This window comes from Microtus ochrogaster, linkage group LG3 (genome assembly GCF_000317375.1).
Source record: "Microtus ochrogaster isolate Prairie Vole_2 linkage group LG3, MicOch1.0, whole genome shotgun sequence".
Lineage (NCBI taxonomy): Eukaryota > Metazoa > Chordata > Mammalia > Rodentia > Cricetidae > Microtus > Microtus ochrogaster.
In genome coordinates this window covers 2,187,435-2,214,145 of record NC_022029.1, presented here as the reverse complement: position 1 = coordinate 2,214,145, position 26,711 = coordinate 2,187,435, and the positions used below count along the sequence as shown (strand labels likewise).

Below are 26,711 nucleotides of genomic sequence, written 5' to 3'. Positions count from 1 at the left end.
CATACCCAAAAAGAGGAACATGGGATGTACTCACTAATATTTGGTTTCTAGCCATAAAGGACATTGAGCTTATAATTCGCAATCCTAGAGAAGCTAAATAAGAAGGTGAATCCAAAGACAAACATATAGGCATCCTCCTGAAGACTGTTTTCTAAGCCCAGGGGACTGACCTTACCAGAAAGCAGTCTGGAAGGCTGGAGGCCTGTCTTATCTCTAGCATGACCTTGGCTTGGCACAACTTCCTGTTAGAAGCCTTCCCCCTTCTGCAAGCGTGGTAACTAAGACTTGTACTACAACCTTAGCTGTACACTACTGCCACATACAAAGCCTTATGATAGAAGTCTTCCACGTAATGCAAATTAGGGTTTGTTCCCAGACTCCCCAGTCCTGTATAGTTCCTATACTTTGGAATAAAGTTGAGCTGCTTCACTGAAGTCTTATCCTGAAGGGCTACGTCCATCATATCCACAGCCATCCAAATCGTGTCCCCTACCCTCATGGACCAGTGGTCAGTGATCCTGAGGGAAGGAGACCCACACTTAGTGAAGTATAAGAAGAAGCAAGCAGAGGGGCGTGGTGGTGCACACCTTTGATGCCAGCACTTGGGAGGCAGACGTAGGTGGATTTCTATGAGTTTGAGGCCAGCCTGGTCTACATAGTAAGTCTGGGACACCTAAAGCTACATAGCGAGACCTTGTCTCAAAAAAGCAAAATTAATTAACTAATAAAAATAGAAGACACAAGCAATCAGATTTATAGCCTGACATTGCAGACTAAAATACTGATTTGACTTTTGTGTGTGCCTGCGTGTGTGTGCATGTGTGTACACATGTACACTTGAGTGTACATAACTGAAGAGGTCAGAGGAGGGTATTAAAGTCCTCTGGGGCTGGAATCGCAGTAGTTGTGAGCTGACTGACTTGGTAGGAAGTTGTGAGTTCTCATGTATGTTTTCAGAACTGAAACCCAGTTCTTCTGTCAAAGTGCTAAGCACTCACGTCCTGAACCATCTCTTCAGTCCAAAAGAGAATCTCCTGTCAACCCAAAAATGGAGTGTTATAATTATGAAGAAAGTCTGACAGTATTCCAGACCAGGTAGAAGATAACAGTGCCCAGGATCGCTGCTTCTAGTCAGCTTTGCACTGTGTATTCTCGCCAGAACTTTTATGCAAGAAAACAAAATGAGTGGCATCGGGTTAGAAAGGAAAACTGAAAACTCTATTTGCAAACGATAACATATTTTACATATAAAAATGTCAAAGAATACACTGACAAACTTCGGATTTAGTAAGTTCTCTAAAGCAGTGGTAAACAATAAATAATAAAAGTAATTGTGTTTTTGTATAGGAATAGCAAGAGCACTAAATATTCACATGCTGAATAATTAATTTGTGTATATTTCTGACACCATACTAAAAAAAAAAACTTCACTAAAATGGATCATAGGCGTCAAGGTAGGTGCTAACATTATACACTTGTAAATCTTCTAAAAGAAAACACAGGCATAAACCTATGAATTTTGAATTAGGCATACCTTTTTGATAAGGTACTTAGGGCAGAAATGTTAAAATTGTATAAATTAAAAGGCCAAAAGAAAAACATGTTGTTCTTCACACAATCGTATAGAAACAATGCCCGCACTGCACCAAGTTGGTGTGTGTATGTGTAAAATTTGTTTTCTTCTCAGCTCTGGGAGGCAGCGTGGTTGATTTTAGGCAGCTAAATGTAGTGAGGTCTGAGCTAATAGCCCTCTGGATATAGTAAATGGGTCTCATTTGACACAATTGGTTTACCTCCAGACTCTTGGGGGCAGTTTTCAGAGAGAATATTATATTGGTTTTCTCATTTCTGTGACAGACACCCATCAGAAGCAACTTAAGGGAGGAAAGATTTAGCTGTGGAAAAGCTTTCCTGAGATCTCAGTCTACCGTGACATGGCAAAGTAGCTCCCTTGTGATGGGAGCCTGCACCTGGGGCTCTCATCATTTTATCAGAAGCACAGAGAAGGAGGCCAAAATCAAGGAGTGGTTGCAAAACTCATAGGTTGGTCCTAGAGCCCACATATGCAGCCAGCTCCCATACTTGAAACCTCCAAGACAGTTGCGGAGGCTGGAGATCAAGAGTTGAAACTCATGAGCTCAAAGTGGGGGGTATGGCAGATAACTTCTCCACTTGCACAATGAAAACCCAGGAATATAGCTGATAAACTCTGACAACCCTTCCAGGCCAGGAAGAAAACCAGTCTTAGGATCAGAAATGGCCAAGAAGGAGAGAAGAGGCTCTGGGTCCCTGTGTAGACAGCGCTTGGGTTCCTCTAGGTGTTTGATTGGCAGAATCAACAGTTTTCATGTATTAACTTTTCCATATGATTTTTGTATTCTTTACATATGTCATACCATTCTAACTAATATTGATTCTCACTGTATAAAAATATCTATAATATCTAGCAAGATATCAATAATTGTATTTTGGGGGTATGATTACCAGTGATTTTTCTCTGCTTTGTCCTCTTTTTATAATTCCAGGTTTTCCATAATGATATGTAAATATTTTTTTCAGAAAAATTCAAATATGACCATAATTAGAGTGCTCCTAATACTTATTAGACAAGCCCAGATCATCAGACTTTTAATTCCAGATGGTGATCATCCAAATGAAATAAGCCCTCAAATAGAAGCTAATTTAAATTTTTAACTTTCAGAGCTCCAATTGTAAAAGCCTCAGTTCTGAGAACCCAATTAGTGTTTTCAAATAAAATTATTGAATTTAAAAAATCCTATTAGTTCAAGATCCATGGACGGTGTCATCTGCACTGGCAGATTAGGTACACTGATATTGAGACCGCAGCTAGTCTGAGGTGTGGTGGGAGAACAGTGGGGTTTTGTCGTCCTGTTTCGGCATATTTGACCTTAGAAAGTCACATTGCCTCTATGAAACTCACTTACCCCACCCAAGAAACTATGCATTTGAGGTAAATTTTATCAATAGTCCCCCATCTATGATCCCAGGGGAGTCCTCAAATTAAGCTTTGTGTTAGAGCAGGAATAATAATTACTGTTTTAGGAAGCAGAAGAAGGATCTAGTTTTCATCTTGGCAGTGGGTATTTAGTAGAGGTAATGAATGACGAGGTGTCCGAGGGTCCCCAGGCCCCTCAACACTGAACAGGTATTGTGGCCTACTGATGTTTATTTGCTTATACCTTACCATCTAACATGATGATGGTGGCAGGTTCTGTCCATATGCAGAATCTTTTCATAATGAAACAATCAGAGCCCATTTCCTATGGTGAGATGTAATGTTCAGTCTTAATGCAGAGGGGCGGGGCTTGGTCCTGCCCCAACTTAATGTGACAGACTTTGTTGACTCCTCATGGGAGTCCCTACCCATTGGGAGGAGTGGATGGAAGGTGGGCTGGGAGGGGAAGACAAGGGGGGGGGGGGCAGAAGGAGAAGTCAAGGGAGAACTGTGGCTGGAATGTAAAGTGAAATTTAAAAAAAAAAAACAAAGAAAGACTGGCCCTTAAGTATTTCTATTTCTTTCCTTCTGTTTCCATCTGTTCCCTTAGCTCCACGAAAGTAGTGGTTGGGAGCAGTTGTGAACCCAGAAGGAAATGTAAGGAGAACTCTGAATTCTAACTCCTTTGCTAATTTGCCAATGTCCTAAGAGCTACGTTGAGAGTGAGTAGGGCTGCCAGGGAGGTGCATGCTTGCCACCGTGTTCACCTTTTGCTCCTGTCAAAATCGTCCTCAGCAGAGAACTTCGACAGAAACTTGTGAATGAAGATGGGTGTCCTGGAGACAGGCCAGAGCAGCCAGAGGAGGAAGGCATCTATCACTGCCACAGCAACGCCAAGGCCACAGAGAACGGCTCAAGCAAGCAAGTGCATGCCAAGAGGAGACTCTGTGTCGCTTCAGCAATATGCTTCATCTTCATGGTGGCAGAGGTGGTCGGTGAGTACCGCCCAGGAAGACTCCGGCAGGACCCTGCATCGTGATGGGAAGGACAACTAAGTTGTTCTTGAAGAGAAATAGTTAATATCTTCTGCATGTATAGAATGACAGTAGGCACATAGTAGTCGAGTTGCAAAATAAAAGAAAAACAAAATCCATCATGCAAATGATCACCTCTTATAACACTGCAGGTATTTCCTATAGTTCATCTGTGCACAGCGCTTGGGGTTTTTTTCATTTACATAACTGGGATCATGCTGAATTCTCTTGTCCATTTTATCAAACACCATTTAAAAATATGTTTCTTTCCAAACAATACATTCCACTGTAAATCACATTTCTCTATTGATAGAAATTTGGGGGAGATTCTTCCTGCTTCTGGACTATACAATGAAGGAAATCTTAATAAAATTCTGCCTACTCTTCTAGTTAATTTCTTGAAAGGGATTCTAAAAATGGAAATAATTGATTGAAAGACATGAATATTTTTTTCTTAATTCTTGAATCATTTTGTCAAACTTATGTTCAGACACTTGAAATGATTCATCAGTATGGAAGCCCATCATGAAAATGATTTTCCTTCCAACTCCTCAAAAATCTTTGCTAGGATTAGAGAGATAGTTCCATGATTAAAAGCAATCCTGTTCCCTCTGCTACCCGTCACACTGTTACTGACATCTTAGGTGCTTCCTTTTTATCCTGTGTTACAGGGGGCCGCTTGTTCATCCCCCCCCCCCCCCCCGCTAGCTTAGCCTTAAAATAACCACACAGAAAGTATATTAATTAAATCACTGCTTGGCCCAATAGTTCTAGTTTTTTATTGGCTAATTCTTACATCTTAATTTAACCCATTTCTATTAATCTGTGTATCGTCATGTGGCAGTGGCTCACTGGGTAAAATTCCCAGTGTCTCTCTCCAGAGGATCCATGGTGTCTCTCTGACCCCGCCTCCTTTCTTCCAGCATGTCTTTTAGCTTTCCCCACTTACCTAAACTCTGTTCTACCCTATCAGGCCAAGCCAGTTTCTTTATTCATTAACCAATGAAAGAAAAACATAGACAGAAGGACTGCCTACACCAATCCTGTTACCAAAAGAGAAGCCTAAATGAGTAAGGAACAGAATAGAGGAAAATAGGCTTTACCGATTTCCTTTTTGCATGGCATTTTCTAGCTTCCAGAATAAGTTGTGTTGATTCTAGCTGTGGAAACTTCTTTAGACCTTCATAGTTTTTAAAAATCAGATAAAACCTTAGAATAAATCCAAAACAACCACAGATTTGATGTACAGCATTTTAATCAAAATTTATAAAAATAATCAGTATTTCTATACCAAATGCTATATATTTTGAGGAAAGAGACTGAAAGTGTGATGGAGTTGCAAAATAATTTGATGAAACAATAGGCAGTTCCAGTCCTCTTTAAATACAGCAACATCTCACAAAAATGCACACACAGACAGCGTATATACAAACATGTATGCACATAAATATACACATGCACATATATTCCTAGAGTATATTTAGATGTATAAGTTGAAGAAGGAGTCTACAAATAAAATTTTTTAGTCCTTCTTTCCTATTGGAATACTTACTATTCCTTTGTTTTGTTCATCTGGGTAAGGTAAAAAATTCACTCCTTCCTTTCCTATTGGAATACTTTCTATTTCTTTGTTTTGTTCATCTGGTTAAGGTCTCCAGAGCATGCCAAATAGAAGTGGCTAAAGGGAATTCCTTGGTTTGCTCTTGATCTCAGAGGAAGGCCGTTCCCCTCTTCCATCTTGTGTAGTATGAAACTGTGTCACTTGGAGCCTTCATTTCTTTCAGCTGCGCTTCTACGATACTTCCTTTGCTATTTCAAATGTTTTGTTTCAAAATCAAAATGTTTTGAGTGCGGTAGGCCTGGGCAGCTCTCCGCATGGAGTCCCCCTCCTCTCTGATTCCTGGGCGTCCAACTGTGTGAGTTCTACCTTCAGTGTCAGAAGTGATTGCACCAGGAAAGGGATATAATGGATGCTGACTGGTCCTTGCTGAGTTTTGAGCTGTATCGATATCAAGCTGATTGTTCTAAGTGTGGCTTTTAGCATCCTACATCCATCTTTCAAATTGTCAGCATTCTTCTTTGGCTTGAAATGTTCTTGAGCATGGGGCTAAAATGACAAGAGCATGTGCCACTGGAAGAGACTGGTTCAGACGCCACTTCTGTGCTCGGCTCCACTCTGCTCTCCTTCACTCTGGCTCTCCCAAATAAAAAGAGATCAATAGTTTGGAAGTTTCTGCTATTTAGGGCAAATGAAAAGAAAATTCTGTCTTTGGATTTTCAGATACTCTACAATCAGTCTGCCATATAAAGTATTTTTCTCTTGCTGCATTCTTACGTAATTATTCAGTTCTAACTCAGACAGACTTTTCATTCCTTGCAAAATAATCGTCATGTTTTTAGGTTCCTGGTAGCTTTTTCTTTAAATATAAAAGTCTTATCCATGTTCCATTCTCATCAAAGTTCGAGCCATCACTCAAGATCCCAGTCCACAGCACGCCTATTCCCTGAAGTCAGATAAAGAAATGGTTATTATCAAAACTTTTTAGGAGAATCTGGGAGGTCCTTCTTCAGGATACAGATTCTGAGCAAGGCCTCGAAGCTTCTCATATAAAATGAGAAAGTCCTTTTTTGAGAGAAGTCCAAAAGTGATACAATTATGGTTTAATTTAAAAAATTATAAATCAATAAATAAAACTAACAAAAGCACAATGCAATAGCTCATTGGTTATTCTTGGGGTCCGAGAGGTGGTAACTCTCAGGCCCTACATTCAGATGTCCCTATGTCTGCCTGAAACAAAACAGAGCATAATACCCTTAGAGATGCAGGCACAGTAGCTTAAGGGAGGCTGACACTTCCATTCAGCTTGGTTTCTCACTGTCCACCAATGGCTGCAAGCCTGGGTCCGCCTGGCCTGAGGACCCTATACTCAGAGTCTCTGGCCTTTCTTTACATAAGGAGACTGAATAAAAACTTACACTCTCTCCTGCAAAAATATTAATGTAGGAATGATGTAGTCCCAGAGCCCCTCCTATATCTTATCTACCTTCAATAATCTACCTTAGTAACATCTTTTGATCCTTAGACTTAAGACACACCTGCTCAATTATCCCCATATTCGCTTGTATTTATACGAGTCAATAACTAAAAATCTTTCTGTTGTTTAAGCTAATTTAGTTTAAGGCTTTTTATGACTTAGAACCGAAAGAGAATTCCTAAAGTAGATTTTGTCGAAGACATAGCTAGAATGGTGATTGGGGGTTCATCTGGGGGAAACAGGTCCTTTCATGGAGCTTGTTTTTAGAATAGGAGCGAATCAGGCCACTGGGCTGCGTTTAGGGAGACGCCCGCCACAGTGTGCTCAGATGAGTGGCAGAAGAACTAAGGAGTGATAGAGCCAGGCACAACATGCCCACTCTTGGGCCTTTGGAGCTGTCAAACTGGGACTGGTTTTGGCATCTTGTAAAAATTCTTCTTTGTGTGACGGCCATCAAGGGGGAGTTATGTTGCAGATATGAGCACACATCTCTATTCTAAAAGATGAAATGCAGATACCGAGAGCTCAAGAAAATAGGCTCAAGTGTGTCACCGAGAGTAGGCAATGAGAGGCATCTGAGGTACCATATTCAGGGTTATGTAAGGATGTAAGGATGGGAGAGATGCTATTGCCTAGCAGTGATGGAGAGCTGAAGCAAGCTGAGGAGGACAGGAATGCGAGAGTGAGAACCTTCTGTCTTCCTAAGAGAAAGATGTAGCTGTAATGTGTGATACCCACATGTTTGGTTACTAGTTTTTTTTTTTTTTACTTGCTTTGTTCTGTGGTTACCATAGTGACCCAGGTCACAATTTTTTTTTTAACAAGGACAAAGGGAACTGTGTCCTGGCTGCCCTGAGAAGGGAGGGGACACTTTCATTGCCTGTTAGTTCTTTTTTAAAAAGTTGTCTTTATTGAGCTATATATATTTCTCCACTTTCTTCTCATTCTCTCCCCTTCCCTTCTACCCTCTCCCATGGTCCCCATGTTCCCAAATTATTCAGGAGATCTTGTCTTTTTTCTACTTCCCATATGGATTAGATCCATGTATGTCTCTCTTAAGGTCCTCATTTTTGTTTAGGTTCTCGGGGATTGTGAATTGTAGGCTGGTTTTTCTTTGCTTTATGTCTAAAAGCCACTTATGAGTAAGTACATATGATATTTGTCTTTCTGGGTCTGGGTTACCTCATTTAATATAATGTTTTCTAGACCCATCAATTTGCCCTCAAATTTCAAGATGTCATTGTTTTGTTTTGTTTTGTTTTCCCTGCTGTGTAGTACTCTATGGTGTAAACATACCACATTTTCCTTATCCGGTTTTTGGTCAAGAGGCATCTAGGTTGTTTCCAGGTTCTGGCTATGACAAACAATGCTGCTATGAACATAGTTGAGCACATGTTCTTGTGGTACAATTGAGCATCATTGGAGTATATACCAAAAAGTGGTACAGCTGGTTCTTGAGGTAGGTTGTTTCCTAATTTTCTGAGAAATCACCATACTGATATCCAAAGGGGCTGTATCAGTTTTATTCCCCACAAATATTTTTGGTTTAACAATTTTACCCTTTGAGAACTTTATACATGAGCACAAAATTTACATCATACTGCCCCCTCCATTTTCCCATCCAACCCCTCCTATGCCTACCACCTCAATTCAGGTCAAAGACATATTTTGAGGTTCCTGCTATTAGGAAAATTTTAAAACAGAGCCATGAAAACTGTGGTATGTTTTAAATACTTGCCAAATAATAACTCAAAAATTTGGCATATCATGCTAAATAGTATAGTATACTAAAAAGCCACCCATACAATAGCTAAATAATTCTTAAATATGAATTAACATCATACAGTGATGTAGCCACGTAGTGGATGCAAGGCTGTTTGGGGGTACTTTTCTATTGCCAGAATAATACACCATCGCCAAGACAATTTGTAGAAGAATGAGTTATCTTGGGACTGACAGTTTCAGAGGGTTTTAATCCATCATGGCAAAGAAAATGGCTGCAGGCAAACAGGCGATGCTGGAGCAGTGTTTGAGAGCTCACATCTTGAGATACATCTATGAGGCCAGAGAGCTAACCAGGAATGTTGTAGACATTTGAAACCTTAAAGCTCACCTTCAATGACACACCTCCTCCAATAAAGCCACACTTTCTAATCCTTCTTTAACAATTCCACTAACTGGGGAGCAAGCATTCAAATACAGGAACCTTTGAGGCCCATTCTCATCCAACCCCCCACAAAAGCTAGCATCATCCGGTGAACAGTTGTTTTCTCAATACTGCCGATGTATCTCATCTTCCAAGGGAAAAATACCATGGGAGTTTAAACTGTTTAGATCTGGGGGAGCCTATGACTAGGAGGTGCAGGTCCAGTGTTCTACTGTCATCTTCCCTGCATGGGGCTCAAACGATCCATTTCCGGGCCTGTGGCCTGCCTGTGCCTATGTCCCCTTGATCTGAGCTCATTCGGCATCTATCTTGCCATGGCTAGGAATAGAACCAACAACACTCTGCTCCCTGCAATCACCGGAGTTTCCCTTCAGCAATTACTGTTATATGTTTTTTTAACTAGCATAAAATTATTAAGTTTCTTTATGGCATTCTGAAACATTTCTGTTGCTGTTTTTGATCTCTGGTGCCTCTTCACTGTTGGGACCATTTGGAGTCCTGGCCTTCAGCTGCTCTTCCCTGCTAGAGATCTTTACTTTCCTTCTGATTTGAGTTACTAAAAGCTGTGTCAAAGTTGTTTACCAGCTCTGCTTCACAAGCATGCGTTGCCTTGCCTTGAGGATCAGAGGATAAGGTTTTCACCTGTTGGCCCACGTGACTGTGTTGGGTCTATAAGCCTCCATGGTGCTATTGAATAAAGGGCTTCTTCCAGTAACTAGAGGTCCATGTCTCTGTCTGAGCTGTGTCTGTGTGTGTGTGTGTTTCAACCTCCAGCCCCTTGCCCAAAGCTCGCGAACTGTATGTTAGTGCATAGAGCACAGACAGCTGTTGTGTGCTGCACTTCATCTGTTTCTGTTCTCCACTTAGATCCTTCTGTCTCTACATCATTCTCTCAACTCCTTGTCTTGTCTTGTCTTGTCTTGTCTTGTCTTGTTGTATTGCCCTCTTCCTCAATAATTCTTTGTCTCTAATCTCATGTTTTCTTTCTAGTTTCATAGCTTGTGCACATTTACACCCTTTGTGACAGACACATACACACACATGCAAGCGTGCGCGCACACACACACACACACACACACACTAAAAGCTAGGATCCACATATGGGAAAGGTCATGTGATGTTTGTCTTTCTGAGTTTACATCATATAATGGTTTCAGATCCATGTGCAGTAATCACCAGCTTCATGTCCCTCCAAGTCAGCCTCTATATTGCTGGCAAAGATCTTTCTCAAACACAAATCTAAATATGCCTTGGGTCTGCCTAAAAATTCTAAGTATCATAAATTAACCTTCAACTTCTTCTGCTTGACACGGAATACATCCCCAGTTGTCTCTAGTCCACCACTGAGGTCTCATTTCCCATAGTTCTCTGATATACTGTGTCTCCTATTTTTACAGAAAAATGGTGCATTCTTTTATTTCTGTTTCCATGTCCCTGTTTACTCGTGAAAACCAACTACTTCCTAGCTAATTCTCAGGACATCTTTGAAAAGTTCCGGAATACTGCAGTGCTCTCTGTTCCCAGCTCAGTGGCAAGTCTTCAGTGCAGTGTTAGGAGATCACCGGAGAAAGGGATTGTAATTGTTTATCTTTGTGTACTTTGCCCATGCTCCCACGCGCAGCAAGGGCTCAATAAATGCTGACTGGAGAGTTGGATTAATGGTCAATAATACCCCATGCTTTTAGAAGCAAATACACATGCTCCCTTTGGCCAACTGTTTGCTGTGTAGCATTCAGGAGCGCCCACGGTTTTCTGGATAGTTCTTATTACCAGTCGTGATGGCTGGAAAATGATTGTGGGGTCCCGGGTCTCCACATTAACATGCCTCTTCTAAAGCAAACCTCTTTTCTTCTCAGTTGCCTGCAGACCAGCTGAGCCTGCTTAAGGAATTCCTCCAAGACGTTCTTCCTTTGACTTAGTGGGCAATATCAGTGTGGTGCACAGAATCCTCATCACTCATGGCTGAAATTGCAGCACGCCGCTTATCTGCATGTAGTCGTTCTCCGGGCAAGAAATAATGCATTATTAACACAGCTTTATTATCAGGACTGCGTTTGGCAGATAGAGGAACATTAGAGGGTAATTGGAAGGACAGCTGATTTGTTAGCAAAATGTTGCCTTTTGGCTAATGAATCATTCCGATTTTTGCCCCGACAGCTCAGTAACAAGCTTGAAGACTCCTTTGCTTCAGACCATTAAACTCTGACAAACCAGTTATTAAGTACAGCTCGAGCCACCAGTCTGTGGGGAGCATTGCAATTACGAGCCATCTAGGTAATTTTTTTTAATCATTAGGCGAGACAAGGTGAGTGTGATGATGGAGAGTCGGGTGACTGACAGCCTCCGCCGCTGTGCGGTACACTAGGCAGTAAACAGCTGCGGGAGGACTCATCAGTCAGCTCACGCTCTTCGCTGGGAAGAGGTGGCAAGAGTAATAAAGGTTATTGCTCTCAAACAAGAAGCCCTGTTCCGGAAGGAAAGGACATGGTTTTCCTTTATTTCTTATCTGGAGGCTGGAAGTCTTTTCAAAGGAGAAACAGAGGGGAGAAACAGGGATGTTACCAATGCCCAGAAAAGCAAGGTGGGCTCACGTGCTTGGGGTTCTCTATCCTATGGTTGTTAGATTGCTTTTGCTCTTGGTAGGCCCACGGCACTGGGCCTCCGTTTCTCCTTTCTGCTCTGCTCTCTCGTTATTTATTATATGTCTCTTGAGTGCAGCTAGGTAGCATAACTCAGCAGAACAAAGGGGGCAGTAAAGACTACGCTAAAACTGCAAAATAGATAACAAGGATGTGGGCAGATCCAACACTGTTTTCCAGGTAGAAGGGCAAGTCTACAGTCTGGATTATGAGACCCTGTGAATCTAGCCAACACCTCTTCAGTCATATGTCCTTGGAGACCTATTCCTAAGGCTTCCTGCCTAGTATAGTTGAGATGCTGTCTCTATTTGCCTCATAATTCCTGTTTCTGTGTTCCCACAGCCTCAGAAATGGCCCCCTTAACATTCATTTTTACATGTTCAATTTTATTTACTTTTTAAGGTCCCAGTTATTTTTCAAATTGGGGAAAAGGTGGGTTAATTTGACTTGGATCGCTTCTTTTTCTTCTTCCCAAGTTGTGTAAGCCAACAATGTGTAATAAGCATCTGAGTTGAACTTTACTCTGGGCCTTCAACCCTGTGCAATATTGTGCATCTCACAGGTGGACACCTTGCTGGGAGCCTTGCTGTCATCACCGACGCCGCTCATCTCTTAATTGACCTGACCAGCTTTCTGCTCAGCCTCTTTTCCTTGTGGTTGTCATCACGGCCTCCCTCCAAGCGGCTGACCTTTGGGTGGTACCGAGCAGGTAAAGTTCCCTGCTTGTGCAATGATGAATGCATACTGCAGCAGAATCAAAACAGAGGGGGAAGGGAAAGAGCAAAGCCGTGTTCAAAAATTCCCACCGGGCCACGAGTTTGGTGCTCAGGCTAAAATAACCATGTGGGAATGTGTGCACTCAACATTAATTCACCTGACAGCAGATTAATAGAAGTAGCTCCTCTCCTGTGGGACTGCAAAAATATGTGGCTAAGTTAGCAGCTACGCCATCCCCAGGGTCTCTGCCTAGCAACAACGAGGATATGTTCTCTCAGTTACTCTGAATCCATGAGAGAGACGTTGACAGCAAAGCTTCTGCCACATTGCAAACTAAAGCCCCAGAGTCCAAGAGAGTGGCGGGAGTGAAGGATTTCTCCCCAGGGAGCTGGGCCTGAGATACGGGGCTTTCTCAGTCACACAAGGCCTTTAATCATTCCTATAGCTAGATTGTTACCTGTGGATCTGATGCTGGCCTTTAATGACTGTTGGCACAGTGTGGGGGCGGGAACTTCATTAGGTCCTGAGAGCTGTGCTCTCGTTAGTGGGTCCATCCTGTTGTTGTGGGAGTGAGATCCCGATAAGAAGGGTGAGGTCAGCATAATTTCTTCCCCTGGCCTCACGCACAAACGCTTGCTTGCTTTTTTTTTTATCACGCCATGATGTGGCATAGAAATGCTTGCCAACTTCAAAGAACATTGGTCTGGTACTTCCCAGCATCAAGAACTGTGAGCAATGGGGCTGGAGAGATGGCTCAGTGGTTAAGAGCATTGCCTGCTCTACCAAAGGTCCTGAGTTCCATTCCCAGCAACCACATGGTGGCTCACAACCATCTGTAATGGGGTCTGGTGCCCTCTTCTGGCCTGCAGGCATAGACACAGACAGAATATTGTATACATAATAAATAAATAAATATTTAAAAAAAAGAACTGTGAGCAAAAAATAAAATTAAATTAAAGATAAAATCCTTTCATTATAAATTACCTAGACTGTAGTACTTCGTTAGAGCAGCAGAAAACACACTAAGACAGCCAGTCAGCGAAGGCGTGGCCCAGCTGAATTACTTGTTCATTAAATCACCACCAACAACAGAGAGGAAGAAAATGCTGACAACATGAAGCAAGAGGAGACATAAAATCCACTGTTTCATCATTTCTCAGAGCTGCTTCTTTCGCTGAGCAACTGCCTGCTCTTGCGCAGGAAGAGGCCAGTCTCTGGGAAATGTTGGCTAAGGTTCTCCATACAGCATCCTCTCATCCATCCACACCTGGCCCAGCTCGATCTTCCCTCTCTGCTGGGGGAGCTTACCTGTTAGCTGGAAGAGTTTCTGTTGGAATATTTTGTGCCAGTCTTGGAAATACATAGTTACAGCTCTTTGATTTCACACTGCCTGAGAAGTCTAGGCCGAGGTGACTGGGCAGGAATGCCTGGGCAATTCAAGGATAACCTTCACAGTGAAAGATGTGAGTGGCCACAAACCACAGCTTGTTTACTGACAAGGTGAACTATCGGTGTTTGAGGTTAGGATACTAGCGAGCTTGTCTTCAGCAATTTATTGGTGCAGGTGTTCGGGGTTGGCTTACCTTCCACATTCGGAGAAATAAACAACAACCAAGCTCATGAGAAGAAGTTTAGAGAACACTTCAGCTGTCACTGCATGCTTGGGAGCCTTGTGAGTTTTGTCACGCTCTCAGCATTTATCAGCACAACTTTTGATTGTTGCTCAACACTTTCTGGTATTATTAGAATGGTTTGTTTCTCTAGAATGGTTTCTTTTTAAGGGAGAGTAGACTCAGAATTTTACATCACTGTTTAGACCAGTCGTTCTCAACTCCTTTGTGTGTGTGTGTGTGTGTGTGTGTGTGTGTGTGTAGGGGGAGGGTGTCGAAGTATCCTTTCATGGGGATTACATATCAGATAACCTGCAAACAAGATATTTACATTACAGTAGAAAATTTACAGTTATGTAGTACCGATGAAAATAATTTTATGATTGGGAGTCACTACAACATGAAGAACTATATTAAAGGGTCACATCATTAGGAAGGTTGAGAACCACTGGCTTAGCCTGTATCCCCTTGACTGTAGAAATCTATGAGCCCTAATAGTCTGAAAGATCAAGAATGTTCAATACAACTCTTGCTATTAGGCAAAGCATTTTGAAATAAGGTGTATGATATAAATATTGAGAACTCTAAATGTGACTAGTATGACATAATCACAACATTTTAAATTTTATCTAATGTTTAGTTAAATGGCTGCGCATGATTGGTGGTACCATGTGAAGCACCGCCTAGATATATAGGTGGGCCCTGTCAATGCTTACTAGCTGCTAGTCTGCCCGTTAATGCTTGACGTTGGTGTGAGGGCTTTATTGGCCAAGCTCATCTCTCACATAGACATTTGCAAACCGGGGCTTAGGGTAGGACATACTCAACTTGAACATTCTGATTTAGATGCCCCAGGGATGGGAACTATACTACTCACCATCTGTGAATTCACTCTCTGTTTCTGGCCAAGCAGAAAGTTTTTTAGGCTGAGTCTCATTAATTTCAGCAAAGGGAACTTTAAACAATCTAACTAATTAAATCATAATTCTTGAGAGTTTGTTCAGTGGTGTGTGTTTCCTTGAGCTGTTTTAGCACCGTGGTTCCAACTGGCCAGCTCAGGGAGACACTGCCTCCGAGGTCTAGAGGAACAGAAGCGGAAGATTAAGGCATGAGCGAAGTTGCCTTCTTCTGAGGTCTGTCAGGGAAAGCATGTTTCCCAACTCTCTCAGAACTGCTGCTGGTTTGGTGCCAGTCTTTGTTGTTTCTTGGCTTCAATATCTCGGCGTTGATCTTGATATCGTCTTGCACTCTGTCTGTATTCGTGTCTCTTTTCACCCTTCCCGTTAGAATAAGCAAGCCAGTCATCTTTGATGATAGGAAGACCCTATACTACAATGATTGCATCTTAACTAGTTGGGTGCAAAGACACCATTTTCAAATGAGTTAACAGTATGAGTTGCTAAAGAATAACATTTTTACACGCAAATCTTTGAGGGGTGAAATGCAAGCCCCAACACATTCCAACTTGCCTTTGTATATTGCTTTAAAAATCTATCTTACAGAGAAAGAAACTCTTACCTGTATAAAACCAGGTAAGTGTCATTGGTATGCCATATGGCTGTGATACTTGAAATCAAATCCTAAATATCAGCATCAGCGCTTCCTTTAGTGTGAAAATGTTCCATAGATGAACCATCAGATGTCTTGACTGTTGCATGGGCAGTAATCACATATGCATTCTATTATGCATGAAACATAAACTTATAATTTATGGCTAACTTTTTAGAAAGAAGCTAAGCATAAATATGAGTTAATGTGAGAAAACACAAAATGACTAAGGTAAGTGGTACATGAATATGGCAAAATAATTAAAATTGTATATGAATGACTATAAAGGTCAGGGAAGCAGTAGCCATATAGTGAGTAATAGTACATAATTCTGCTTTTTTCCATAATTCTGCTTTTGCAGGACCTAATATATAGGAATAATGGAAAGGGAGTGTCGTAGTTGGTGTTAACTGTCATCTGACACAACCTAAAGCCAACTGAGAAGGGACTCCCAACCGAGGGATTGCCCAGACCAGATTGGTTTGTGGGCATGTCTGTGGAGGATGCCCTTGATTGCTGTGTTGGGCCCTGCCTACTGTGGGTGACACCATTCCCTAGGCTGATGGTCTTGTGTCGTATAAGGAAGCTAGCTAAACACAAGCTGTCAAGCAGCATTCCTCCACTGTTCCTAGTTTAAGTTCCTGCTTGAGTTCTGGACTTGACTCCCTTCAGTGATAGCCTGTGGCCTGGAAGTTATGCCAAATGAACCCATTCCTCTTCTAAATTGGGTGCTTATCACAGCAACAGACTGAGGCAGGATTGAGAATAGAGAATAGCATAATGGAAATTTGCCTGACCAGTGGCTCACAGTGTATGTCTAGACACTTGTGGGTTTTAAAATCTCTCTACAAGGCTGAATGAAAGAACAGGGTGAGGTATTAAGAAAGGCTTGCATGAGCCAAAGGGCTTTGTTTCTTAAACAAGCACATTGAGATCGCTCTTATCTTCAAATATTCATGCAAATGTCTCCATTTTGATGTTTCTTTTCCTTGCAGTTGCTCTTAAAAAGCCATTGGAGTGCAGAGAAACCTTTGAGTTCGCCTCTGTGTTTACAATATGTCCGGTTGGCAAATGAAAGCCATTTGCGTAAACCACACGCTGAAGCCTTCCCTTTTTCCTAGCTTATTCCTCTAAAGGTGCCGGCGCTGGCAAGCTGTAAATGTTTTAGGGTGAAATTAAGAGTTTCTAAACACATTTTACTCATTGTATCTCATTATTTCATTCCCTAATAAGCTTCTATCATTTTAGCACCTGCGTAAATTAAAATCCCCAAGGAGAACAAGGGAGGGCAGGCAGCAATTAATATGTTCTAAAAATTTGCTGGAAATTACTCAGTAATAGGAAGCATAATGAATTCTGATGTTCGTGCTTTATGGGTGGAACGCTAAAGTGTCTCATCTCAGTTCTCAAATCCATTCATACTTCTGCTTCATGAATCACGGAACAAAACAGTATGAAGCCATTTTCACAGGCAAGAGGATCAAAGAATCTATGGTCCTCTGGTGGGGAGTGGGGGATGTGAAGGTGATACTCATGATGCTTGCTGTGAATTTGACTCCCAGAGATCCTTGGGGCCCTGCTGTCTGTCCTCTGCATCTGGTTGGTGACTGGTGTCCTGGTATACCTTGCCTGTGAGCGCCTACTGTATCCCGATTACCAGATCCAAGCAAGCATCATGATCATCGTTTCAGGCTGTGCAGTGGCAGCCAATATTGTGTAAGTCATCCCATGCCGAGTGTCTGTTGGGCTTATCTTCAGTCCTACTGCGAGAAATATTATTAAAAAGAAATATTATTGAAAAGAAAAAAAATCTCCTGGGTCTACGAAGATTCTAAAGTTCTGACATGGTATTAGGGTGTCACTAAGACTTAAAGTAGTATTGGTCACTATGGATTAAGGAGTTTTAAGCATTGACTTTCACGAGCTACCACATTTGAAAGCTTCCAACACGCCAGAGGGTGGGAAAGGATCTTACAATACACACATATATCAAATTGAATTTTGCCATCTTCCAACCACATCGAGTGTGAAAGGGAAGCTCAGCTATGTTAAATAGGTAGTGAGACATTAGGATCTGAATCTCAATCCATGCATTTGGAGTCGAGGTTCCCTCTACACACTACTTTCTCTTGTGTGTTAATGACCCCATGGGATATGGCTTCCAAATGGTTCAGCTCTTGTTAGGTAAGCAGATAATGAATCCTCAGATGGCTGAGTTGACAGAGACCTTAGGGATGACTTCCTGTAGTGCGCAGTCTGTGTCACTTTTTAAGGTCACTTTTGCTGTATCTTTGTAAATGGGCCATCACCTTCGTCTATTCAACCAAAGCAAAAATGGAGGTTTTTTTCTTCCATCAAATTCTATTTTGTCCTTAAAACATACTGCGGCATGAAAAGCTATTGGGAAAAGGAAATCCCTCCCACAATTGCCTGCAGAAAGAACTCAGTCTTTCAAACCTACTTCAGACTTCTCACCTCCAGAACTGTGAGATAATGAATTCATGTTATTTGAAACTCCTAAAGCATTGTGGTAGTTTATTAATTCAGTAAATTGGAAATAATATACAGATTGAATATTCCTGATCCAAAATCTAAAATGTTCTGAAACCTGAAACTTTGGAGTATGCTTTAGGCTCAAAATTCAGGACCTTGGAGCATTTTGAATCATCAAATCAGTGATATTTAACTGTTAATTTTTATGTAAAAATTTACACACACACATTTAATTGGTAATCTTTTGTAAAAATTCACACATATACAAAACTTCAAAATTTTAAACCCTTCTAATACCAAACATATCATCTTCCAGTCTTCCAGCACAAACTGATGCATATTCTAAGGTAGATTTGACATCAAAGACATGGCAGTGGTTGAAGAAATAAAAATGGTACTTACAGCGTTCTTTTAAAAGAGAGAGCATGATGGAATCATCACAACTTGTAGATATACTAACTTGTACAGTATGAAAATGTTCCCTCGGGTTGTTGTAAGAGTCTTACATTTAGACACCTCCATTTTTCGCTTCCTAGTTTGTACCCAACATAATGAAGCTGAAAGTTAAAGACAGCGATCTGCTGTCATTGCCTAGGTCCCACCCACAAGAGCTCTCTTGAAGCTCTGCTTCACATGGGAAGAAAGAAGGCAGACAGATGAATGTTCATCTCTCTTCTCCAGAAGATAAACCCTCAGAACATGTGCCCTGCTCACTGGGGGTAAATGCATAAGGAGAAAAGTATGTCCTGAGGGCAGTAGGAAGAATGGAGGTTTTATTTCCAGAGACATATGTCATGTAGGTTGTGTCACTCCCATGCAGAGATAGTGGATAATGTAGCCACCTGCTATATTAACCTGGGGCCCTAAGGTGGGTCTTGATCATCATAAAAGAAACTATTCGGATTTTCTTTTTATTGCAGCTGCTTGTGAACATTGACCTGATCATGGCTAGTGCTTTCCATCCTTAGAAAGACAGCCTACTTGGTTGCTCTGCCTTCCCCAAGCAAGTGAGCAGGTGGTTGTTTATGGAGAAAGGGACAGAGTGACTAGAATGTTTCCTCCAGGAAGAGAGTAGTAGGTAGGTTTCAGGGGCTGCTAGATACTGGATTGTTGGAATATGTAGAGATATCTGAACTGAAATTTGGGGTAAGTCTCCTCCTTGGGAACTCCAAACCAGGACAGAAAGCTCCAGCAGCAACCGTGAAGAGTCCTTGATAAAAGTTGTAGACAGAGCCCTGAAGCAAATATGCTTCTGTAAAATTTGTGAATTCAGCCCAGTTGCTGTATGTATCTAAACAAGACCCTCTTCTGGTACCAACTGTAGTGTCTATTTTAGTAGACATGAACATAAATGTGTGTGTGTGTGTGTGTGTGTGTGTGTGTGTGTGTGTGTGTGTGTAATCCTTGCTATCTCTGCCACAAATGCTAGGGAGATACCATGCCCAGTTTATAATACAAACATTTAACAGTGCCTCAATATGTGCTCCCCATCATCTTAAAATAAAACAAGAAAGAGAATGACTGACAATGTGATGAGCATAAATAACAGATCTAGAAGATCTATAGACTGCCTGCCTATCAGGCCATCTGGGGCGTGTGGAGTGGTAACTCACAGTTGACAGTGAATTTCTATCCAGATACTGACAGTCTGAAAACTGGGCCGTGGAATGATCAAATCTGGGTAGGTATCTTGATTCTGCTTTTGATGATGGCCTGAGATTTAACAGATATGTTGCCCAAATATATTTCTTTCAGGATGCTTGGAAGTGTCATGCTAAACTTTGCAATACGTTGCAATACGTGTGTATATATACAAGTTCTTTATACTAGATAAGATGATTTCATTCTCTGTATGAATATGCAGACACAGCATTCTCTTTATTGGACGTTAGAAAATTATTCATAGTTCAAATAATCACTCAAATGAACCAAATTAAATACAATTAAAGATTCTAATTTTGGGAGGAGAATAGATAACTCAGTCAGTAATATGCTTGCACCGCAAGCATGCGAACCTGAATTTGACCCCCAGAAGCCACAGAAAAAAGCTAGGTATAGTGGTTTGTAATCTCAATGCTGGGGAAACAAAGACAGCAGTTTGCTGGTCAACTTGCCTAGCTAAATCAGTGAGTCTCAAGCTAATGAGACTCTGTCTCAAAAAATAGGGTAGATAGCTCCTAAACCAAGGTGGTTCTCTGGTATTCACATGCACATGTACACAAATTGATAAATTCTCTCCAAAAGCCATAGACCATATAACAAAACATCAGTATCAGACAGAAGAAACCTCCTTCTGAGTGTTGGTCAAGGGAGACATAGAGATTCCTCAAGAATTTCAACTAATGCTGTCCTCACTTGACTCCCAGAACTTGAAGGTAAAAACTTATTGCTGAAGTACCACATGCTTTGTACGAAGGAGGACCTGATCTAGAATTGACCTGGCAGCTTCCTCCCTGTGGATTAAACCTCATAGTATTTGAAGGTTCTATGTAAGCTGCCAAGGGAGTTAAACAGCCAATAATCTGGGATAGCTAGAATGCCTGAGAACCAGAATGACAAGCACAGCAAGATATACTCAGGGCTGCAATAGTGGCACATTGGCGACAACCAACAGTCCTCTAATTGGACCAAGATTTGGGTTTCATGAGAGCAATAATGCTTCCCAGTTTTACTGTGGAACAGCATAGCATTATGTTGATAAATTACCCAGAAAATGGAGGTGAATTTTTGAAATATTTCCTTTTGAGAGTTTTTTAAAGTTCTAAAATAGACTAACAATCAAATATAAGTCCAACATGATGCACCTTAAAACTCTGATATTTTAACTACCTAACAGTTTGAATAATGAATGCTACCAGTCACTCCTCCATCGTGTATGTTTTTAAGACTTTTTGTATGTGTGTCAAAACATTGTGATCTCTTTCAGACTAACTGCAATTTTGCACCAACGGCACCTTGGCCACAACCACAAGGATGCACAAGCTAATGCCAGTGTCAGGGCAGCCTTTGTGCATGCCCTTGGGGATGTATTTCAGAGCATCAGTGTGCTAATTAGTGCTCTCATTATCTACTTCAAGGTATGTGTAAGTAATGATAGTAATCCTATGAATACAGTAACATTAGCAGCCCGTGTTTGCCAGCACAAACCACCTTACAACGTTAAAACTAACAAATTCTGAGACCTTAATATTCCCTATATTCCAAAGAGCTGTCTTTATCTGTTGGGCTTTGAGTCTTTAAGAAAATTCAGTTTGACATGGTGTTAAGATGTAAATCAGTGAAACTGAACATCTTGCATTTTTAGATGTAAACAATAGATAAGATCTCTGGTTTATTTAAATTATATTAATGGGCTAAAATTTATGGAAAAAACTCAGAGATGGAAATCAAGGTAGAAGTAAGGGCACATTTTAGTATCTATGGGTATCATGCTGAAATAAATATGTCGACTAAAGTATTTTTCTGTTTTTATCATTACCGAGAGTCATATTTCTTAAAGATTTATTTGTGTTTGTTTGATAAATTAGTCCAATAGTGAATGAGAATGTGCGCATGAGTGCAGGTGCCTGACCCACAGAGGTCAGAGGAGTTGGATTCTCTGGAGCCCGATGTGAATGCTGGGAAGTGACCTTGGGTTCTCTGCAAGAGCAGCACTCACTCCTAACCACTGAGCTATCTCTTTAGCCCTCGGAGAATCACATTTCTTGGGAGGGTGTCCAGTTGACTGAGGTTGGGACTTGTGTCCACTACTTGGCTGGGAAAGGGCAGAGCACTTGATTCATGGACCTGATTATATTGTTCTCAGTGTGGAAGGAGCTTCTTTTCCCCAAAGCAGAGATCTCAGGCAAAATGAGACTGGAGAAGGGTCTCCCACACTGAACATGTAAGTGCTCACCGACAGAGATGTGTGTTGGGACAGAAAGAGTGGAGCAAGAAATAGCATTCAGCTCTTCCTCTACCTATCATGCTATTATGATTTTTCAATTTGGAGAGAATTGTGTTTTTTTCCTAAAGTGTAGCAAAACATAAGTCAAAGTAAAAGAATTCTGAACTCAGATGGAGAAAATGCACCTTGAAAGCTTCAAGTCAGTAAATAAATAAAAACTTTTAAAGTGAAATGAAAGCTTCAAGTCAAAGGCAAAGACAGTTTAAAGTCATAAAGACTAGTAGTTTGAGTTTGCCAGAGGGGATGGAGAATACCCATGAAACAAGGCCTTCTAAGCCCAGTAGGACCCGTGTACATGTTAACTTGCCTATGGCAGCAAGGACATGGCCTGCTCAGATCTGGGCCTGATATGGTCCCAGTGCTGAGAGGGGACATGGACACAAGCCCACATCCCTAACCCAGAAGCTATTTTCCATTGATTCACTCACAAATGAAAAGTTAGTGTTCTCCAATGGAGTCTCACCATTCTGGAGGACAGGGCCCTGCCAACAGTAGATACCGTGACACAATGAAATCGGTGGCATTTGTCTCCTAATGCTTTGTCACGGAACTTTTCTCTTAATCTTACAGGTCCTGTGCGTATGTGTTTATGTGTGTATACTTCTGGTTTTGTGCTTTTATGTGATTTGTGTGTGAATGTGTATGTCTCTGCATCTATTTGTGTTAAGTTTTATCTTTGGCTCTTTTCCTTCTTTTTTTTTTTGGCCTATTCTGTTTGTTTTATTTTATCTGTTATTATTATTGTTATTAATTATCATTACTATTATTTTAGGTGCTTGTGTGTTTTCTAATGAGAGGGAAAAAAGGGTGTGGATTGGGTTGATGGGGAAGTGGAAAGGCTCTCAGAGGAGTTAGGGGAGGGGACACAATAATTGGAATACATTGTATTAAACAAGCTATTTCAATTAAAAACACTTGCAACCCTGTATTGAAAATGCAAAAATAAATAAACTTGCAGGGCATTCTTAAGAGACCATGAACGTTCACTGATCCAAAAGTTAAGAATGTCATTAGATAGCATCTGAGATCTATAGTAGGATTTTCCCAGCTTTGCTGTAACCACATAGCCAGGGCCCGCACAATGTAATTGGTAAATGCTTTGATTTATGACTTTCTTTGCTGTGTAATTAATAAAATCTCATGTAGCAACTTTAGAAAAAAATAACTCGAGTTAGGTTGATGTTGTATTTCCCAAGGGAAGTGGAGCATTGGCATTTCTGTGCCCCTGAGCTTCACTACAACACTAGAATTAGAATGGCGTGTATTTCTCTCCGATATCAAGATTATCAATCAATGGAGGGAGGGAGAGAGGGAGATAGGGAGGGAGAGGGAAAGAGAGGAAGAGAGCTGGAGATATATAGAGAGATAGGTAGGGAGAGAGATGGATAAAGAGGTAGAGAGAGGGCTCAAGAATCAAATCATGTCTGGTTTGGGCTTTAATGGTGGAAATAAATGACATCCCCCTTTCCTGCATTACCATGGTTAAGGTTCAAAAGGGTTGGTTGGTATGACCATCTTTTCACACATTTCCATGACTACAGTGTTCTCATATGAATTTGAGAAAAATAAATCAGGTATGTTTTTTACTCATATGAATTTGAATCAGGTATGTTTTTTAGAGCATACTTAAGAATATGTTTGAGTTTAATTCCTAAGTTATGGGGAACACATTTAGAAGCCTCTATTCCTTAGTCACTAGAAATTTAAAACTTCTTTGGTGACTGAGTCCCCAGGAACAGCATTCTTCCAGTGAGTTGAATGCCAAGGATCAGGAAGAAAAATGGGAAACAGAGAAAGAAACGTTCCGAAAGGTTTACTTAGTTTATTAACCAGGCTTCTTGACAGAAAGGTTGAAATCAGCTAACCAAAGCTGCTGTGTTTTCCAGCCAGACTACAAAATTGCGGATCCAGTGTGTACATTTATCTTTTCCATCCTGGTTTTGGTCAGTACCATCATGATCTTAAAAGACTTCTCCATCTTACTCATGGAAGGTAGGAGGGCTTTCATCATTATTCCTAGGATTGATGCTTCTTTCCCCCTCTGGTCATAAAGGGATGACTTCATTGCATGTTCTCTGCTATTTGTATTACAGGGCAAAATTAGAGTGATAAAGACTTTTAATATTTGATTTTGCTTGAATTAATCAAATAGAAATGGTATATATATATACACACACCATTTTGATTTGTATATATATGCATGTATGCATATATGTATATAAGTATGTATTTATATATACATTTATACAATTTCTATTTGTATATTTATATAAACACACACATATATATTAAATTGTGTTTCACAATGCAGTAAAGATATCAACATAAACACTAAACACAACATTAGTGGGCAAATAATGCAAAAGTTATAAATATGTCCCCAAGAATACCATAAAATATCTAATTCATTTAGAACAAAGAGAGTGATAGTGAACCGTGATAGTCTGAGATGCAGAAGTTGTTTCCTGACTTGGGCAGCTGAAACAGTGGGAACTTTGCAAACCAAATGATAAGATATCATTGCAATGTTCCTCTTAGCACAGTTCCTGGAGAGACTTATTGGGCAATCCACATTGCATAGCATTATAATTTACAAAGAACAGGCTTGTTCCATGAAGTCCCCATATCATTCATGATCTAGCATTGCTCGTATTGCCCATATTTCACTATGTATATGATCAGAGAAGCCTCATGATTTGAGAAAATTTGCAGTAATTATTGTCAGAAAGCAAACCCAAGATTTATGATGCCAACCTTATGTTGTTCATTATGTATGATAGAGCGTGTGCAAAGACAAAAATCACTGTTAGTTAAATGTTATTATAGGGATGATTATACTATTGCTAGGATGCTGCCTAGTAAATTGGTGAGTCTTTTGTCTGTGGACTGGAGATTGGTGACAAATCCTTTGACAGAGTCTGATTTTGAATCATTTGAAGTACAGAACCAAAGAAGGAACTGATGGCAGGTTGGTGTTCTGGTGAGGACCGCAGCCGAGTTAGCCTTCATAGCAAGCGCGGTTATATTAGTAACACGAGGGTCCTATTTTTCCTGTGTCAGGTGTTCCAAAGGGCCTGAACTACAGCAGCGTGAAAGAGCTCATCCTCGCAGTTGATGGAGTGGTGTCCCTGCACAATCTGCACATCTGGTCGCTGACAGGGAACCAAGTGATCATCTCTGTCCATGTTGCTACAGGTCAGTGAGTGAGCTCCGGAAGCACCCCAGGCAAGATTCTCTCCATACCCTGAGAACTCAGTCATTTTTCTTCCTTTTAGAGCTGCCCTTACTTATCTATTGTCTGTCAAAACAACTGTAAAATGTGTTGCTCTAGCCAGCACCTCTGAAAACCAACCCACTTATCAATGTTGTCATAGCAACAAGGATCCCAATGGCATCCTCTGGGCTGATTGCATAGGGTAGAGAGATAGTACAAACGGCTAAAATATCTCCCCAAATTCAAGCCCGTGGCCTCAGAAAAAAAATGACTTTACCTGTTTGTCTGGATGCCTCTTCAGTCTAAATAATAGGAATGAATTTGACAACAAAAAAATTCAATGGATCTCCTGTGTAAAAGATAGTTTTCTGACCCCGAATACAACAGAAGGGAAAGGGAAGGTCAGCTTTGAAATTCCTACAGGCTAATAGATGTGCTGAAAGACGGTCAGAGATCCTGTGGTCATGTAAGACACTTCATAGAATAGAGTCAAGCCTACTTCTTTCAAGTAGATGGGGATTATGTCCATGATAAGTTTTCAGACTGAGGGAATGGGAGGTAGGAGGGTTTTCTTCCTCTTAAGAGAAAGCTCGGGCTAGGGAGAGTATGGAAGGTTGTTAAAAATGACTAAAGAAGTTACTTAGAGGCAGGGGACGGGAACAGCAGTGACCGTCTGTATTTTGTCAGTTGTCCTCATCTTCTCCAGGGGGCACAGATAGGACTCCAGGAAATTTACAGCATCCTCTGTACAAATATTTCACCCCAAGTGGAAGAATATAGTAAACAATCAGGTTATGATGGAGGAACTTTGCAGCCAGGAAAAAGGATGGCCATGAGGGTGGATGCTCTAGGGGAGGCCTGTGGGGAGCTCTAAATGCTTTCTTGTTCCTGCCACTTGTCTTGATATAAATTCTAATTAAATCCAAGGGCTACAAAAGGGAGGTTCCTGGGGGCTAGTGACCAGGGCTCTGTAAGACACAATAGCTCAGCCTGGTTGTGCTTCTTAGCAAGTCTTTTTCTCTCCTTCCCAACGAAGCTCATATGACTGCTAGACTACAGAGGTAACTGGGCAGGAAGAGTATGCATAGTGAGGGATGTTTTATGTGCAAGTTCCCCCACCTTGTGTGGACAGAGCTCAATGTTGGAGCCAAAGGCTTCTTTAGAGGGCTCTGCCCTCACCTCACCCATCAGGCAGGACCTAACACTTGAAGCTGAAATCAATCAGTTCCTGCTTCCTCTGTCTCTGTCTGTCTGTCTCTGTCTGTCTGTCTGTCTGTCTGTCTGTCTCTGTCTCTCTCATACACACACACACACACACACACACACACACACACACACACACACACACAGAG

The 26,711-nt window shown here is 41.1% G+C and overlaps 1 protein-coding gene across 2 annotated transcripts in view; it reads left to right on the top strand.

The window, feature by feature from the left end:
- Slc30a8 (solute carrier family 30 member 8) overlaps positions 1-26,711 on the top strand; it is a 33,292-nt gene that overhangs the window by 6,209 nt on the left and 372 nt on the right. Inside the window, exons 2-7 of one of the 2 annotated variants that reach the window (XM_005360529.3) lie at positions 3,755-3,951; positions 12,394-12,540; positions 17,269-17,422; positions 21,126-21,276; positions 24,032-24,137; positions 25,206-25,340. In XM_005360529.3, coding sequence (XP_005360586.1) covers positions 3,755-3,951; positions 12,394-12,540; positions 17,269-17,422; positions 21,126-21,276; positions 24,032-24,137; positions 25,206-25,340 — 890 coding nt within the window. Of the gene's footprint in view, positions 1-3,751; positions 3,952-12,393; positions 12,541-17,268; positions 17,423-21,125; positions 21,277-24,031; positions 24,138-25,205; positions 25,341-26,711 lie in introns of both variants that reach the window. The other variant, XM_005360528.3, reaches the window with a different exon arrangement.